We start from the raw sequence: 16,794 nt of genomic DNA, 5'->3' as shown, positions 1-16,794 counted from the left end.
AATGTGTTTTGTCTCTAACTGTATATATCTAATAAATATCATGAGTTAAATTAAATTAAATAGCATATGATGAAAACTAAGTATGACTGACACCAGAATAAACAGATGAGCTGATGTTAAAAAGATCACAAGATGAATGCAGTCTTATCATTAAGTTATCATTAAGATAACTAAATTTTGTGAGAAAATAGAGCTCTGTAGTGATATAAAATAGAAAGTTACTTAAAGCAGAAGACACAAAATAGATAAATGAAGCAAAAGTAGATGAATATGAGCATGAAATGAAAAGAACATAGAGGTGTTTTAGAGTAAATCACAAGTCAGAAGTATCTGTGTGGTTGCTCAATAAATATCAAGAGAAAGAAAATGGCCAATGATTATTCCTGAATTTGTCAGGTCAAAACTAAGTTTATATAATGAACAACATTTGTATAATACAAAATAAATTAAGAAGTCAACAGAATAATGGAGGATCGCCACTCTTGTATTCCATTATAGTAAACTCGAGGAGAATTTATAGTATAAATAGCCCCTTTAAAAGCTTTAAGAAGAGTCAATGGCTTAACAAGTTAATTGTGAGTCTAAAAATGCTAAATAAACAATACACGTCTTACAATGTAATTGATAGTATGTGAAAACAAATTATTAAAAATTTGTTTTAAACACAGTGAAATTCTTTGTATGTGGAGTGGTGTGTGTGTGTGTGTGTGTGTGAGAGAGAGAGAGAGAGAGAGAGAGACAGAGAGACAGAGAGACAGAGAGAGAGACAGAGACAGAGAGAGACAGAGAGAGAGACAGAGAGAGACAGAGAGAGAGACAGAGAGAGACAATGTTTATGCACATGCGGAAGACAGAGGGCAACCTCTAGTGTTGTTCTTCAGAGCCATGGACCTTGCATTATGAGACAGGGTCTCTCACTGACCTGGGGCTCAGCAATTGGCCTGGTGTGGCTGACCAGAAAGTCTCTGTCTTTTCTACCACCCCAGGGCTGAGATTACAAGTACACACCACGCCCAGCTCTTTTCAACCCAGGTGCTGAGTACTGACCTTGAATCCTAACAAGGCTTGCATGACAAACACTGAGCTTTCTCCCCAGCCCAGTGTAATTTATTTCACATTCCATTTTCAATTGTAAAAGAAATTAGGTCAAGATTTTTTCTGAGTTCAAATTGTTTTAAAATAAAACCATGAATGATGTCAGCTAAGTGACCCTCGTTCATGAAACACACCTAGGCTACTGGTGCTGTGAGTTTACAATTCCAGACAATTGTATTAAGTTTTTATCTATAAAGAGCATTACAAACCTCAGAACTAAGTGGCGTAGTAACACAGAGTGTTGGGACATGGATTAGAAAATTAAACTTTTTTGTGTATTGTTCTTCCCTTTCAGGTGTGAAGCACCTGTCATAGTAGCCTAAATCTATCAGGTGGGACTATTCAAGAAAAGAGTTAAGACGGTATGGAAGTGAGAGAATAATTTACTAATTCATCCACTAAAATTACTGAAATGCTCATTTACTAATCAGTCCGTGGTCTTACACTACCAGACCACGTTCTTAAGGTAACTAAAGACAGATTTTACTTTCTCTCCTTCATGAAATTGTCAAAAGTGACTGTCAACACGAAGCTGTTGATAACTAAACTATGAATTCTTCCTTTCAGTTGCGTGATAGCCCATCGAGAGTATGACGAGTGACAGTAATTTTACCTAATTACTAGTCACCGTGTGTGCTGAAGATTCCAATAAACTTCCAATCTCCTTAGTTCATCTTCCATTCACCTCCAAATGACACTTTACACGCCACATTTAGATAGTTAACTATTCATCACTATGCTCTGCTAATGATTAGCAAGGCCTAAATATTAAAATAATTAATGTCTTAAATGACATGGTAAGATACGGAAACTATAGATTCCTAATTTCAAGAATCCATAGAAAACACATGCGGGTTTTCAAAACTTCTCAGCTTAATGGAGATGCTGATGACTTTCCTGATGCCAATTAACTTCAGTTATAATGTATCTGAAGTGTGTGGAATTGGTCACTGGGAGATGTGCTAACTCCTTCTTCATTAAAGTATGTTAAGTTGTAAGTTAGACATTTCAGTGTGTTGTTCCGTGTAATCTACTTTGGTTATGCACAAATCCTTGCTACTGTTTTCCTGCCTCCTCCTGTTCTCTCTTCACTGTCGTGAGCTCCTTTACTCTATTGTTCACATTTTAGAAATCATACAGAGTTTGTATCTACAGCACCAGATTATTTCGCTCAACACAAACATCTCCAGCTCCATGCATTTCCTACGATGATATAATTTTTTCTCTTATACTGAGTAAAAATTTTGCATTCATCTTTTATTCTCTTTTATTGGTGCATTTTTTTGCTTTTGAGCCAGTGCCAGTCAGTATTTGTCATTATAAATTATGACTGCAGTTAAAGCAGATATTGTGACGTTCCTATTGGTTTTTCTCTGCTTAGGAATTGTTTGGCTATTTCATTTTCCACAGGAATTTGAGACTGCTATTCTATTTCTGTGAAGAAGGTCATTGGAACTGAATGGGTATTGTATCGAATTTGTATATTGCTTTTAGTTAAGTGCCACTTCCATACCGTAAATTCTGCTGATCTGACAAACATGAAATTCTTTCTACCTTTTACTGTATTCTAAAGTTTCTTTTTTCACTTCTTGAATTTTCTATTGTAAATGTCTTTAATTTCTTTGATTAAATTTATATCTAGGGAATTCTTTGAATGTTCTTGTCTCTTTTGCTTCTTTTTGGGAATTTATTGTTTTGTTTTGTTTTGTTTTGTTTTTATAGCAAATCTAATGTGGAGAATGCCACATAGAAGCAGCATTCCACCCTTAATTACAGTTTGGAGATGGGAAATATTTCTCCAGAAATATCTAACTAGGGAGAGTAGCCATATTGACAAGCTCCAGGTTCAATTGGGAGAGTATCTCTCAATGAGAAAGACGAAAGAAGGTCAAGAATGATTTCCTATATCAAACCTCATCTTCCACCCGCACACTCCTGTGCACGTACACTCTCACACCACACACATCTGCATCTACACACATTTGATCATCTTTGTGTGAACGCACACAAAAAGAGAGGGGGTTGAATAAGAAAAAAATCTTAATATTTTCTGCGTCTGCGGGTTGCGTTGTTCTACATTTCTATAGTGTTTTAAGATATAGTGTTTATATTATCAAAATAAGAATTTTCTGGTGGAATCTTTAGCACTTTATAATTATAGGATCTTATTATCTGAAAAACAGTTTGATTATTTTCTATTCCCATTTGTATACTGTTTTGTACTATCTTTTCTTTACTGATCTGGCCAAGATTCTACCCACAATGTTCAAAGTGACAGAAAAAATTCTTCTTTTATGTCTTGTATTATGGAAGATACTTGCAAATTTTCCAAGTTTAGTAAAATATTGTCTACTTATTTGCAACATTGTAGCCTTTTTATTCAGTTGGATTAAGGTATAGTATTTTTGCTGCCTTTTTTACTTGTGTTACTAAGAGACAATGTTTTTGTCAAAATAATTTTATGCATTTATCGAGATAATGATGTGATTCCGACCCTTTATTTGTGCGTATATGTCATATTATATTGATTGTGTTATATGTTGAGCCATCTTAAGTTTCCCACAGTGAATCCTACTTGATCGTGTTGTTTGTATTTTCTCCTTTTTGCTTTGTTTTGAGCCTGTTTGAGTATCAGGGTATTCCTAGATTCATATGACACATGTTTTAGTCTTCATTTCTCCTTAGTTAAATACTTTGAAGAACATTGGAAATGATTTGTGTCTTAAGATCTGTCGGAATTTATCAATAAATCAATCAGTCTTGATCTTAGTTATGTTGGCAGATTTACTGTTTTGCTCTCACTTTTATTGACCACTTTAGTTTTTCATTTTGAATCTTGCTTCAGCTTTGTCTGTTCATAGATGTGCTTTGGATTTCTTGAGGATTTTTCAACTTACAGGAAATTATATTTCTGCCTATTTTTATCTCTTTTCTTCTAATAATTTTGATATTTGTAGATCTTGTTTACTTAAACCTTTTATGTACCTTTATAGGTAATTTACTTATAGCACATTTGTATTTCTTTAAATGCAGATAAACAACAGCTCTAGTCTCATAACAGCATTCATTCTGTCCGTTTGGCTAATGTTACATTGTATGCCTTTTTTTTTTCATGTAATTTTATGAAAAATTAACTTACTTCCTAAATTCTTCAATAATAACACTCATCATTTAATGATATGTTGTTTAGTTGCCATGTTTAATATAATTTCTCCAGATGCTATATTTATTGATTATACTATATTCCATTATAATCTGATAAGATACAAGAGATTAATTCATTATTTATTTACATGCTGCTGGGTAGTGGGGTGAATGTCTGTAGTCCTAGTACTCACAAGGCAGAGGCAGGCAGACACTGAGGATGATGCCAGTCAGGGCTACAAAGAAAGTTCCAGAACATCCAGGGTTACATGGAGAAGCCCTGTCTTAGTAGGGGTAGGGACAAGCAAAAATAATAATAATAATAACAAACACAACAACAACAACCAAAAAAAAGCATGCTTTTTTCTGTTTGATTTAATAAGAATGTGTCTTTAGTGGGTTTTTTGCTTGTTTGCTTTCTGTGTCTTTGTTTTATTTTCTTTGCCTGAATGATCTGTCTATCATTGATAATGTAGTCACCCACTGTTATGTTAGAATCTGTTCATCTCTTTTGGTTCAATACTCCTTACTGAACGTGGATATGCCAACGTTCCCTGTATGATTCATTACTCATGAATTTTAGGCCCACCTTTTGGATTGTTTCTTTTATTAAGACAAAGGTAACCTTTTATCACTAATACTATTTGCTTTTATAATCCATTTCTCTTATAATTTTACTTTTATTCTGTTTGCTTTGGCCATTGGGATATGTTTGTTTTTTACGTTCTATGAATAATCGCTTCCTGTATCTCATTCCAGTCTGGTAGTCTCTGCCTTTTAATTGGAAGATTGAGATTATTAAGTCTGACTTAATTCTGAAAGGTATGTACGACTTCCTATTATGTTTATACAAATGTGTAATGTTTGGTTCTTCTGTAATCTTTATACTCATATTTATTACCTCACCATTGAGATGCATTCTTTTCTGTACATTCATAGTCATGGGGTTTTGTTGTTTTTGTTGTTGGTTTCTTTTAACCTGTGGGTAAAATTCTTGAAAGAATCTTCTGTAGCAGTGGCTTCATAATCAGAGATTTCTTTAGTGTTTAAAATGGATTTTTTTGTACTTTGCTTACAAAGACTAATTAGCTATTCTGGAAGGAGAAATGTAATATGGCACAAATTTTCATTAAGGAATTAAAGTACAGCATGCTTGGCTTTTAGGGTTTATATTATTAAAAGTAGAGTTTATCTTTTAATTTTTCTTATTAGTTAATTCATGCCTATGTGTGCTCTTGGGGGTCCACACAAGTACAGAAATGGGTATTTTATTCTCTGGAGCTGGAGATGCGGGTGGTTGTGCTACACTCATCACAGGTACTGGGAATACATGTTTGGTTTCCCAGAAAAACAGTAAGCGTTCTTCAGCCTTGAGTAATTTCTCCAGATCCCAACATCAACCAACTACGGTATTTCATGTATTTATCTTTGCATGTGACTGGCACTTCTCTCAGTTTCCAATAACTTTTCTTTACTTTATATATCTACCATTTTAAATTAACATGGCACTTCTAAACGGCAGGTAAAATATACCAAAGAAGAATGGCTGTATCCAATGAAAGCCACCCGAAAGAATTCATCCTCCTGGGCTTTGCTGACCACCCTTGGCTGGAACTCCCACTCTTTGTTACTCTGCTGATCACGTACCCCATGGCTTTGATGGGGAACATCGCCATCATTCTGGTGTCCACCTTGGATCCTCGTCTCCACAGCCCCATGTATTTTTTTCTCAGAAATCTCTCCTTTCTGGACATGTGCTACACCACAAGCGTTGTGCCTCAGATGCTGTTTAACCTGGGAAGCTCCAGAAAAACCATCAGTTACGTTGGATGTGTTATCCAACTTTATATCTTCCACGTAATGGGAGGCACGGAATGTCTGCTTTTGGCTATCATGTCCATTGATCGCTACGTGGCTATCTGCAGACCTCTCCACTACACCCTCATCATGAGTCAGCGAGTGTGCGTCTTGTCAGTGTCTATTATGTGGCTGACTGGAGTGATCTTTGGTTTTTCAGAGGCTACACTTACATTACAATTGCCATTGTGTGGCCAATATAAACTGGATCACTTATTGTGTGAAATCCCCGTTCTCATAAAAACTGCCTGTGGGGAGAAGGAGTTTAATGAGCTGGCACTTTCTGTGGTGTGCATTTTCATACTGATTGTTCCTCTGTTCTTAATTCTTGCTTCTTATGTTAATATTGGTCGTGCAGTACTTAGAATTAAATCTTCTGAAGGAAGGAGGAAAGCCTTTGGGACATGTTCTTCTCATCTCATTGTAGTTTCTTTATTTTATGGTCCAGGCATGAGCATGTACCTTCAGCCTCCTTCCTCCATCACAAGGGACCAACCCAAGTTCATGGCTCTCTTTTATGCAGTGATAACTCCTACACTGAACCCCTTCATCTATACCCTAAGGAACAAGGATGTAAAGGGTGCCTTTAAAAAGCTACTGAGAAGCATTTTTAGTTCAAAGTGAAAATTCTTTGGTATCAAATGAAATAAATTAACAATTGTAGTAATTTTATATTGGTTTCTCTAATAATGGTCATATATTCCAGGTTCACAGATTATGGCCTTATTGCCAGGCTTTTCTCATTTCTAGTATCACAGCATTGTGAGTTTTGTTTATGAATTAGGATGAAATGTGTACAGATATCTGTGGGACCAGGTCAGGTTTGGGTGCAGGCAGAAACGAGAAGGATCCTGTCCCAGACTGCTCCTTAGTTCCTGTGTCCTGAGAGCTCCAGGTGGGTCACTCGGAGCAGAAGTGGTGGTCTTACCTCTGCTCTTAGGTGTGTCATGGATCCTGGAGACTGACTTTAGCTCTGAGGGGACCCACCTGGAGCTCTCTGGACGCAGGAACCTAGGAGCAGCACTCCTGCGGACTGACTTTCCGCCCCACAACATACTTACTGTGAATTTTTTAGTGAATATTTAGTGTTCAATCTGTCTCTTCTGATAAGTTTTTGTTTGATGTTAATTTGTCAGGTATTAAAATGGTCATACCTCATTGTTTCTTGGTTCTTGTTCATTTTCTCGGAATACCTTTTGTATCCTTTAACCCTGAGGTGATGGTTGTCCTTGATGACGAGTTGTGTTTCTTGGGTATAGTATAAAGATGGATTTTGTTTTCTGATCCAATATGCTATGTTAGTCTGTGTCATTTTATTGGGGAATTGAAATCGATATTGAGAGTTATTATTGAGGAGTGCTTATTAATTCCTATTTTTATCATTATAGTATGGTTTTCCTCCCTTCTTTTAATTTACTGTTTTGGGATTATTTCTTTTGTGTTCTTGGATATCTTTAACCTACTCTTCAGACTGAAGTTTTCCTTCTACTGCCTTCTATTCTGGACTGGTGGACAGAACTTTCTTAAATTTGTTTTATTGTGAAGTAATTTTCTTTCTATGTTGATTATGGTAGTTTTGGCATCTATGATTCTTCAGAGCCTGTAGAATATATGTCTCTGTGTTGGGAATTGGTTCTGCTCCTTTAATTGGGAATTTGCATGTCCAAACGTTGAAGGTCCTTGTCCTCAAATGGTTTTTGATTGATCAATAAAAATGCCAACGGCCGGGGCTGGGGATTTAGCTCAGTGGTAGAGCGCTTACCTAGGAAGCACAAGGCCCTGGGTTCGGTCCCCAGCTCCGAAAAAAAGAACCAAAAAAAAAAAAAATGCCAACGGCCAATGGCTGGGAAAAGAAGGATGGAGTAGGATCTTTATATTTGCGCCGGCTAGGATGAAGGCGAGGGGAGGGGAGAAGCGAATCACCATGCTTTGGGGGACAAGAATGGGACATAAGAGCTGCAGGAGAGAAAGCCAATCACCCACGTAATAATTTGGGTAAGCAGCCAATGGCCACTTCACTGATTGGGCCTTGAGTAGCAGGGGAAAGTTTAGGACCAAGTCTCAGGTGTACTGGATGGGAACATTTGCCATTAGGGTAAATTTTAGGAGTGCCTCAACTTTGAGCTAATCACAGCATGTCAAAAATTAACTGGTGTGTATGTGTGTCTCCATTTACAAATCTAAGTATCTCCTGGGCAAGTGTATGAGTGTGACCCTCTGGGAGCCAAAGCCCAAACAACCACTAACTACATCCCTGCCCTTCAGTCTCTCCATTGAAAAGCTAGGTATTATTCTAATGGGCCTGCCTTTATTAGTGTCCTGTTTTTTTTTCCCCACCACATTTAATATTTTTTCTTTTAATATCTTTTTAATATCTATTCTTTACACTTAATGTTTTGATTATTATGTGTTGTGGGGAGTTTTGCTTCTGTTGCTGTCTATCCAGTATTCCATATGCCTCAGGCATCTTGATAGGCATCTCTTTCTATAGATTAGAGAATTTTTCTTTTTACAGCTTTATTAAAAATATTTTAGGGCCAAGCAATGATGGTACCTACCTTTAATCCCAGTGCTTGGGAGGCAAAGGCTGATAGATCTCTGTGAGCTTGAAGCTAGCCTGGCCTACAGAGTGAGTTCCAGGACAGCCAGGGTTACACAGAAAAACCCTGTCTCAAAAAGTCAAAAGAAAATAGTTTCTGTGCCTTTAACCTGGGTTTCTTCTCCTTCCTATTATTTGTAGGTCTGTCCTTTTCATAATGTCCCAGATTTTCTGAAGCTTTTATCCCTGTGTCTTTTTAAAAAGGTTTTAAAATTTCTTTTGACTGAGCTATTCCTTTCTTTTTCCTTTATAATTTTGTCTTCTACTTCTTTTTTTTTAAGTGCTTACAATGTTTTAAAATTTAGGTTCTTCCAATCCCCCCAATCATACCCCATTCTGGTGTGGGGAGGAGAGGGAGCCTCCCCTAGACGCCAGTAGCATCAAGGATAGTACCATGAAAAAGATAAGATCACACCTGGCCTCCCTGAGACCCATGAGGCAGAGCCAAGGATGTGCCCCTGGGTAACACCTACCCTATCTGGATGTCTCTATCTCCATCAACTGAAGAGCTGAGGGCCAACTCACTCCCACCATGGGAGCAGCTCTGGGAAGGCAAACCCCCAAGTCAATTCCACCTCCTGATGCCTGGCCTTTTTGATTGTCGCCATGGAGTGGCTCCCACCCCCTTATGGCCTTGCTCTGTGGGGAGGAAGGGACTGAGCGGAGGGGGATGACTCCTACAGTTCTGAGGTTGGGGCAAGGATGGACATGGAAACATCAAATGGCCAAGGCTGCCTGCTGGGTTAGGGCTGACTCAGGGGTCAGCAGCCATAGAGCAACAAGGATCAACTCTCTAGGGGTGTCCCAAACAACACACTTCCAGGATCAGACCTGGGCTAAGGGTCAGTTCCCTCCTTCCTTTCTGGAGGGGTCCAAGACAGAGAGACTCTGAACTCCATACCAGGCTCCCTGTAAGCAGCCCATCATGGCTCACCACTATTGATATCCAGATCAATAGAACCATGACTGACCACTAGGCAGAGGTGCTTAAGTGGGCAGAAAGGGACAAAGGCAAGGGCCTGCTTAGGGATGAGGGGTGGGAACAGGACCTTGGCTCCCAGCAGAGGCAGGAGCAGCTGGTAAGGCTGGGACTAGGTGGGTAAGTTCCACATGCACCACAGAAGGTAGCTCATAGAGCCGGGCCCTGTAGCAGTCCTGTTGTGGAGTCCAGCAGGTCTCAGGAGCAGGTGTAGGGTCACCATGGCCTCAGCCTGTAGTCGGCAGTGGGGACCACACCTTCCACATCAGTGTAGGGAGACACAGGCAGTGTGGAGGACAGGGGGCAATGAAGCCTGGTGCAACCTGAAGCGATGTCAGCAGCTTCTGGGGACATACTCTGGGCTGGGACTGAGTATGTCACCTGGATCCAGAGGGGTAAGTAGTCCAAGAGGAAGCTGGCAGGCAGCAGGCATGGGGCCTGTCAAGCAGCACCTTCCTACAGGCAGTATTCCCATCTGAGGGCACAAACTTGCAGTTGGGCTTGCAGTCATGGTTGATGATGGCAGCCGGGCCAAGCCGCAGGTGGGCAATCCTTTTTCAGGTGGAGTACATGATGCTGAAGTCGTTCTTGCCAGCCCTAAGCAGGTATTCATCCTCTTCACACAGCTCCGCAATGCAGCCCACCAGCAGCTCCAGCTTCTCATTCTTCCCAGCGTGGGTAGACACAATCTTGGTCCCATTGGTCTCCGTGGAGTGGCGGGTGCAGGGTAACGTGGTGAAGCCACTCTCAAGGAGGAAGGCGTGGAGATAGCAAAAAGAATGTGGGTCTTGAGGGAAGCCTCCTGCTGAGAGGTGTGGTTCTGGGTTCTGGAAGTAGTGAGCCATCCAGCCTCCATGTCCAGTTGCCTTAGAAACATTTCCAATGCTGAGTGAGGTGGTGTTGTTTGTTGCCGCACGGTGAGCATAGGGGTGACATTCATTTTATGGGTGCAGAAGCCGAGGTAGGGGGTCGAGAACAAGGCTGGTAGCCAGGTCATCATTCTCGCACAGTTCTCGGTCTGTCACTCGGTCACGCCCCGTGGTGCTTTAAAATCCATGCTGCTGCTAGCACAGAACAGGGCACAGGGATGTGCTACTCAGAAGCCACATGGGTGTCAGTGCACATAAAGCCCACCTTGCCAAGTGCACATGTAGGAGGCAGGTCCCTGAGAGTGAGAGGGGAGTCTGCCTGTGCTCCACGGGTGTGTTGTTCTGTATTTCTTTAAGGGAGTTATGAACCAAGAGGTCAGGTTCTAGAGGGTAAAGGTGGTCTTGGATCAGAGGTTCCTGCTTGCAGAATACAGAAGGACAAAGGAGTAAGTCTGGACAGACCAGAATGGTGGATAGAGAGAAGAATAAAGAAGACAGGTGTCTGACGAGAGCGGGAGGAGGCGGTGGGTGGAGGAGGAGGTGCAGGTGAGATGCTGAGGTGCAGTTCTGGGACCCGACCTCTAAGCCCCTCTTGGCCCCTGTGATGTAGTTGTATCCATTGTGGCTGGAGTTCTTGTGATCTGTTGATTTCTACATTGGGTACAGTTGTGATTTTCTGTGATGGTCTTCATTTGTGAGGCTTACTTCTGAACTTTTTGGTTGACTGAATTTTTCATTTCTAGTTTTATTCCAGTTTGGCTTTTTTTTAAGTGATTTTTTTGTTAAACTCTATTTTTATATCTCGAATCATTTTCATTATTCCACTTTACTGTTAGCTTTTGTTTTCATGGTCTTCAATTAAACATTTGTTCATATCCTCTTTGAGGTCCTTGAATGTATTCCTAATTGCTATTTAGAAGTCCTTGTCTTGGACTTTAACTAAATTGCTTTTTGGGGGGCCTATTACAAAAAGGTTGCTGGCTCCTCGAGCCACATTGTATTGGCTGTTCTTGTTTTTGTGTTGTGATCTAGGCATCTGGAGTTATGATGTTTGAAATGTTCCTTGATGTAGACATCTGTTTTCATATTTTTGGATGGGTATTCTATTCTCGGTTGCTGTTGCCCACTCTGGGTTAAGACAAACTATGGCAGTAATGGAATCAGTGAGTCTCAGCCAAGTGTGTTGTCTGTAGGTTCCCTGGTAGAAATCTGTCCTGCCAATTGTCATGGAGTCACAATGGAATGGAGATGGGCTAGAAGAAAAGGCTAAGAGAGGTGTTGGGGGAATTGCTAAGGAGACCCTGAGTATGTACCAAGAGGGAAAAGGTGGGCTTGCACCAGAGGTTCCTGCTTGCAGAATACAGAAGGGCAGAGAGTAAGTGTGGAGAGACCAGAATGGTGGACAGGAAAAATAAAGGTCACCTTCCTGTGACCCCGACAAATCTTTTAAAAGTGTGTCTCTGGTAGAAAGTAATTCTGAAGTTCACTAGAATCACAATGTAGTGGAAATGTCCTAAAATGTAAGGCTAAAAGGGTTCTCAGGGAAGAACTTGGGGACCTTGTAATTTGGCTGTTATATTCCTTTCACCTCCTCTTTTGCACTGTTCTCTCAGACATAAATACAGGAACCGTGATGTAGTTGTATCCATTGTGGCTGGAGTTCTTGTGATCTGTTGATTTCTGCATTGGGTACAGTTGTGGTTTTCTGTGATGGTCTTCATTTGAGCTAAAAGTTTTTGGAACCAGGAACTTCAGAAATATGAGAATTTGGGGAACTTGTCTTGGAATTGGAGTCCCTCGCTCAATATAATATTGTTGAGGCTTATCCATTTGTCCACAGTTTTCATTATTTCGCTTTTCTTTGCAGCTGAATAATATCCTGTTGTGTGTATGTACCATATTTTTCACTCTTCTCTCATATGTTAAAGGATATTTAAGTTGTTTTCATTTCCTGTCTATTGTGAACAGGGAAGCAAAACAACATTGCAAAGCAGTTATCAGTGGAGTCGCATGTCAAGTTCTTTGGTCATTTGCTCAGGAATGGCTTCATCACATGACAGATCTAGTTTTAGATTTTCTGAGAATTCCCCGAAATGATTTCCAGAGTGACAACACCAATTTGTATTCCCACCAGCAGTGAATGAGGGTCCCTCTCTTTCTGCAGCTTCACCAGCATTTGTTGAAAGTCGTTATGCTATTTTAGCCATTCTGACTGGGGCAAGGTGAAATCTCAAGGTTGTTTGAATTCGAATTTTGCTAATTGCTAAGGATGATGAACCTTAGTATTTGCTAGCCAGTTTTGTTCCTTTTACTGAAAACTGGTTTAGTCCTTAGCTTATTTTAAATTGGTTCACTTGTTTCCTTGACTCTTAGTTTTTTTTTTAAATTCTTTGTGTATCTGAATATTAATTCTCTGTAGCTTATAAAAGATACCCTTTTGCAACACACCTTTCCATCCTTTGAAGCTTACATTTTCCTGCCCTTCTCTTTCAAGAGATTCCCTGAGCTTTATATAGCATGATATTGATGTTCCATTTAGGGCCAAGCACCCCGCCACTGCTTATTTTGTATTTAGAAGGCAATTTGATCATATGCTTATTTATAATAGAATAGTATCTTAGCTACTGACAAAGTACTGTGACTAAGGCAACTTATGAAAAGAAGGATTTCATCAAAGAATTGTTTACAGTTTTGGAGGGTGAATATATGTCATCATGGCGGGGAACATAGCAGGCAGGGTGGCGTGGTGCTAAGCAGTAACTGAGAGCTAAAATCTTGAGACAACAACCAAGAGGCAGAGAACAAAGAAGGGGGAGGGAGAGAAGGAGAGAAGGAGAGAAGGAGGGAGGGAGGGAGGGAGGGAGGGAGGGAGGGAGGGAGGGGGAGAGAAGGAGGGAGGGAGGGGGAGAGGGGGAGGGGGAGAGGGGGAGAGGGAGGGAGGGGGAGAGGGAGAGACAGAGAGAGGGAGAGAGTGAGGGGGAGAGGGAGAGAGGGAGAGATGGGTGTGGGATTTTAATAATTGGGAATGGTGTACAACTTGAAATCTCAAAGCCCACTTCAAGTGACCTCCTCCAAGGCTACAACTCTTAATTCTTTCAAAAACAGTTTTACCATCTGGGGACCAAGCATTCAAACACATGAACCTCTGGGAGCCATTCTCTTCAAACCACTATAAATAGTAATTGCTTCCCCTCTAGGGTCTGTGCTTCTTCCACTCTGTCTAGCTCAGCTCCAGGTTGATATCCCCATGCTTTGCAACCGAAGTGTGTGGAGTTATCATCAACCGGATCACAGATTCTTTTTCAGGGTTTTTTGGTTATTGTTGTTGTTGCTGCTGTTTATGTTGGGAGATTATGCAGAATAATGTTGTACCATTATGGTCAGAAGTGGAATTTCTTTCACAAAGTATAAAATGTGTTGATTTATTAATCTTTGTTTCATATTTTCTAATTTTTATGATATCCTCAGAAATATCATAGTCCTGTCATGGTTATAAGCATATTTCACCATGCAACTTTCATAATGTCACTTTTATGTTGTTTTTATTTCTCTGAAGAATAAGATATCTGTTTTATTTTTTCAAGTAGTTGAACTAATGCATTTATTTAGAAAAAAAAATCTACCTTTTCACCTAGTCAGAAATGCTACTTTATCAAATGGGAAGTTTTGACACATATCTCTATGTATACACTATTTTTCTATTATGAAACCTCCTGTTAACATGAGATTCTTTCATAATTAATCTTTTCCCTTAAAAAGTGACTCTGTTGAACAAGGAAATACTTTCCCATATTAAATAATTTATAACATAAGGAAGAGATTTCTGGAACTAATTTAGTCTAGAACCATGATTTGCAATCACACATCTGCTTAAATTGGTCAAAATGTTCCGGAGACTTTTACTTACCTGGCCATGAAAATACATTTCTTAAAATTTTCATAGAAGTTGTGTTATGCAGACTGTAGGACCAAGTGGAACTTGTTTGAGATAACCCTGGGGGACGCTTAGGAAAGTGCTTTTGTTTGTCACCTTATTGTTGTAAATCAGGCATGTTAACAGCCTACCTTTTAACAATTCAACACAAGCAGCCAATGTCATCACCTGCTGCCACCAGGTGTGGTGCATTTCCACTGTTGCCATGAGTTGCACATTTTCCTGTGTGACATGCCCACCCTTGTCGGCTCATATATGTTGTCTCAGCATTTGTGAAGTTGAGTCTCTAGAACCACAAGCTTAAGATCAGACTGGGCTGTATATGGGGGATCCATCCCATACAGAGACACCAAACCCAGTCACTATTGGGGATGCCAATAAATGCAGGCTGACAGTACCCTGATATAGCTGTCCCCTGTGAGGCTCTGTGAGAGCATGACAAATACAGAGGCAAATGCTCGCAGCCAACCATTGAACTGAGAGTGGGGTCCCCAATGGAGGAGTTAGAGAAAGGAATGAAGGAGCTGAAGGGTTTGCAACCCCATAAGAAGAACAACAATATCAACCAACCAGACCCCCAGAGCTCCCAGGGACTAAACCACCCTCCCAAGAGAACACAGGGATGGACCCATGGCTCCATCCGCATATGTAGCAGAGGATGGTCTTGTTGGTCATCAATGGCCCTTGGTCCTATGAAAGCTCGATGCCTTAGTGTAGGGGAATGTCAGGGCGGGGAAGAAGGAGGGAGTTGGTGGGTGAGTAAGGGAGCACCTTCATAGAAGCAGGGGGAGGAGAGATGGGATATCGGATTTCCGGAGGGAAAACTAAGAAAACAGAAAATATTTAAAATGTAAACTAAAAAATATCCAATAAAAGAAAAAAAAAAAGTCAGACTGGGCTACTATTTTTCTGTCCCAGCCTTTGGTAACTTCTTAGCTTATGTGACATCAATTTCTGTTTCTGAATTTAGAAATGGGTGATATTATACAGTATTTGTCCATCTCTACTTCATCCACATTGTCAGGCGTATGTTTTAGGTCATATGATTATTTGTAGATGCTTGGCCTAGGGAGTGGCACTATTTGGAGGTCTGGCCTTGCTGGAGTGGGTGTGACACTGTGGGTGTGGGCTTTAAGACTCACATCCTAGATGCCTGGAAGCCAGTCTTTCACTATCAACCTTCAGATGAAGATGTAGAACTCTCAGCTCTGCCAACGCCATCCCTGCCTGGATGCTGCCGTGCTCCCATTTGATGATAATGGACTGAACTTCTGGACCTATAAGCCAGCCCCAATTAAATGTTGTCCTTATAAGACTTGACTTGGTCATGGTAGTGTCTGTTCACAGCAGTAAATCCCTAACTAAGACAGAAGTTGGTATCAGGGATTGAGGTATTGCTGTGATACGCCTGACCATGTGTTCATTTGGCAGAATGTGGATTTTGGGACTTTGGATTTGGAAATAAGTAGAATGCTTTAAGCGGGAATTAATGAGATATCCTAGTAGGAATAAGGAAGACTTTGTTTCGCAGGATGATTTGAACTGTGAAAGCCTGGCTCTAGAGGTTTCAGAGGAGAAGAATTTTAGTATATGGCCTAGAGACTGTTCTTGTGGCAGAAGAAGTCTTTGTTGAAGGAAGTGGCTACTCTTTGCCATCATCCAAAGTATCTGCCTGAAGTTAAGGTGAAGAGACTCAGATTAACTGCATTGACAAAGAAAGTCTCAGAAATATGCCCATCATAGACTGTTCTCTGGTTAAGTTTCATGAAGAGCATTTTAAACAAGCATAGCAAGTTCATAAAGGAAAGATATAAAAGAGTATTAAAGGGGCACGAGGAATTGAAATGGAGCTGAATCCTGTGTTCAAGGATATTAAATTGAACTAAGGAAGTGGTGACCTTGGGTCAAGATACCACCCAGCTAAATTTACCTCCAGGCATGGTAGCCTTTATTCCAGGAGGTAAAGACAAGCAGATCTCTGAGTTCAAGGCCAGCGTAGAACAGAGCAAGTTCTAGGTGAAGTAAAACTTAAGTCCAGGCTTGGTGGACCACACTTTTAATCCAGTGCTTAGGAGAAAGGCATGCAGATCTCTGAGTTCAAAGTCAGTCTACAGAGCAACTTCCAACCAAGCTTAGGCAGTGAAGAAGGTGGAAAACAGAAAGCTGGTGATAATGTAATAGAAGGAGGGGGCCATATTCCAGCCCCAGCAAGCAGCAGGACATGGCAGCTTCAGCCATGTGGCTCTAGCTTCAGAGTCTAGACTACAAGGGAATACTGGACACCTGATGCTGGTCAGCTGGAGCTAAGAAATTAGCA

General features: G+C 40.4%; 1 protein-coding gene and 2 pseudogenes across 1 annotated transcript; 1 reads left to right on the top strand and 2 right to left on the bottom strand.

The window, feature by feature from the left end:
* The first annotated feature begins 5,781 nt into the window (after positions 1–5,781).
* Or2n1e (olfactory receptor family 2 subfamily N member 1E) lies at positions 5,782–6,720 on the top strand. The gene is given in 1 exon segment (NM_001000267.1): positions 5,782–6,720. A coding segment is annotated over 1 exon segment (939 nt).
* Positions 6,721–9,618: 2,898 nt separating this feature from the next.
* On the bottom strand, positions 9,619–10,106 carry LOC147998418 (histone-lysine N-methyltransferase KMT5C pseudogene; annotated as a pseudogene).
* Positions 10,107–10,114: 8 nt separating this feature from the next.
* Positions 10,115–14,684, bottom strand: LOC147998417 (histone-lysine N-methyltransferase KMT5C pseudogene; annotated as a pseudogene).
* Positions 14,685–16,794: the final 2,110 nt, after the last annotated feature.

This window comes from Rattus norvegicus, chromosome 20, assembly GCF_021556685.1.
Source record: "Rattus norvegicus strain SHRSP/BbbUtx chromosome 20, alternate assembly SHRSP_T2T, whole genome shotgun sequence".
Taxonomy (NCBI): domain Eukaryota; kingdom Metazoa; phylum Chordata; class Mammalia; order Rodentia; family Muridae; genus Rattus; species Rattus norvegicus.
This window is presented reverse-complemented; position numbering and strand designations above follow the sequence as displayed.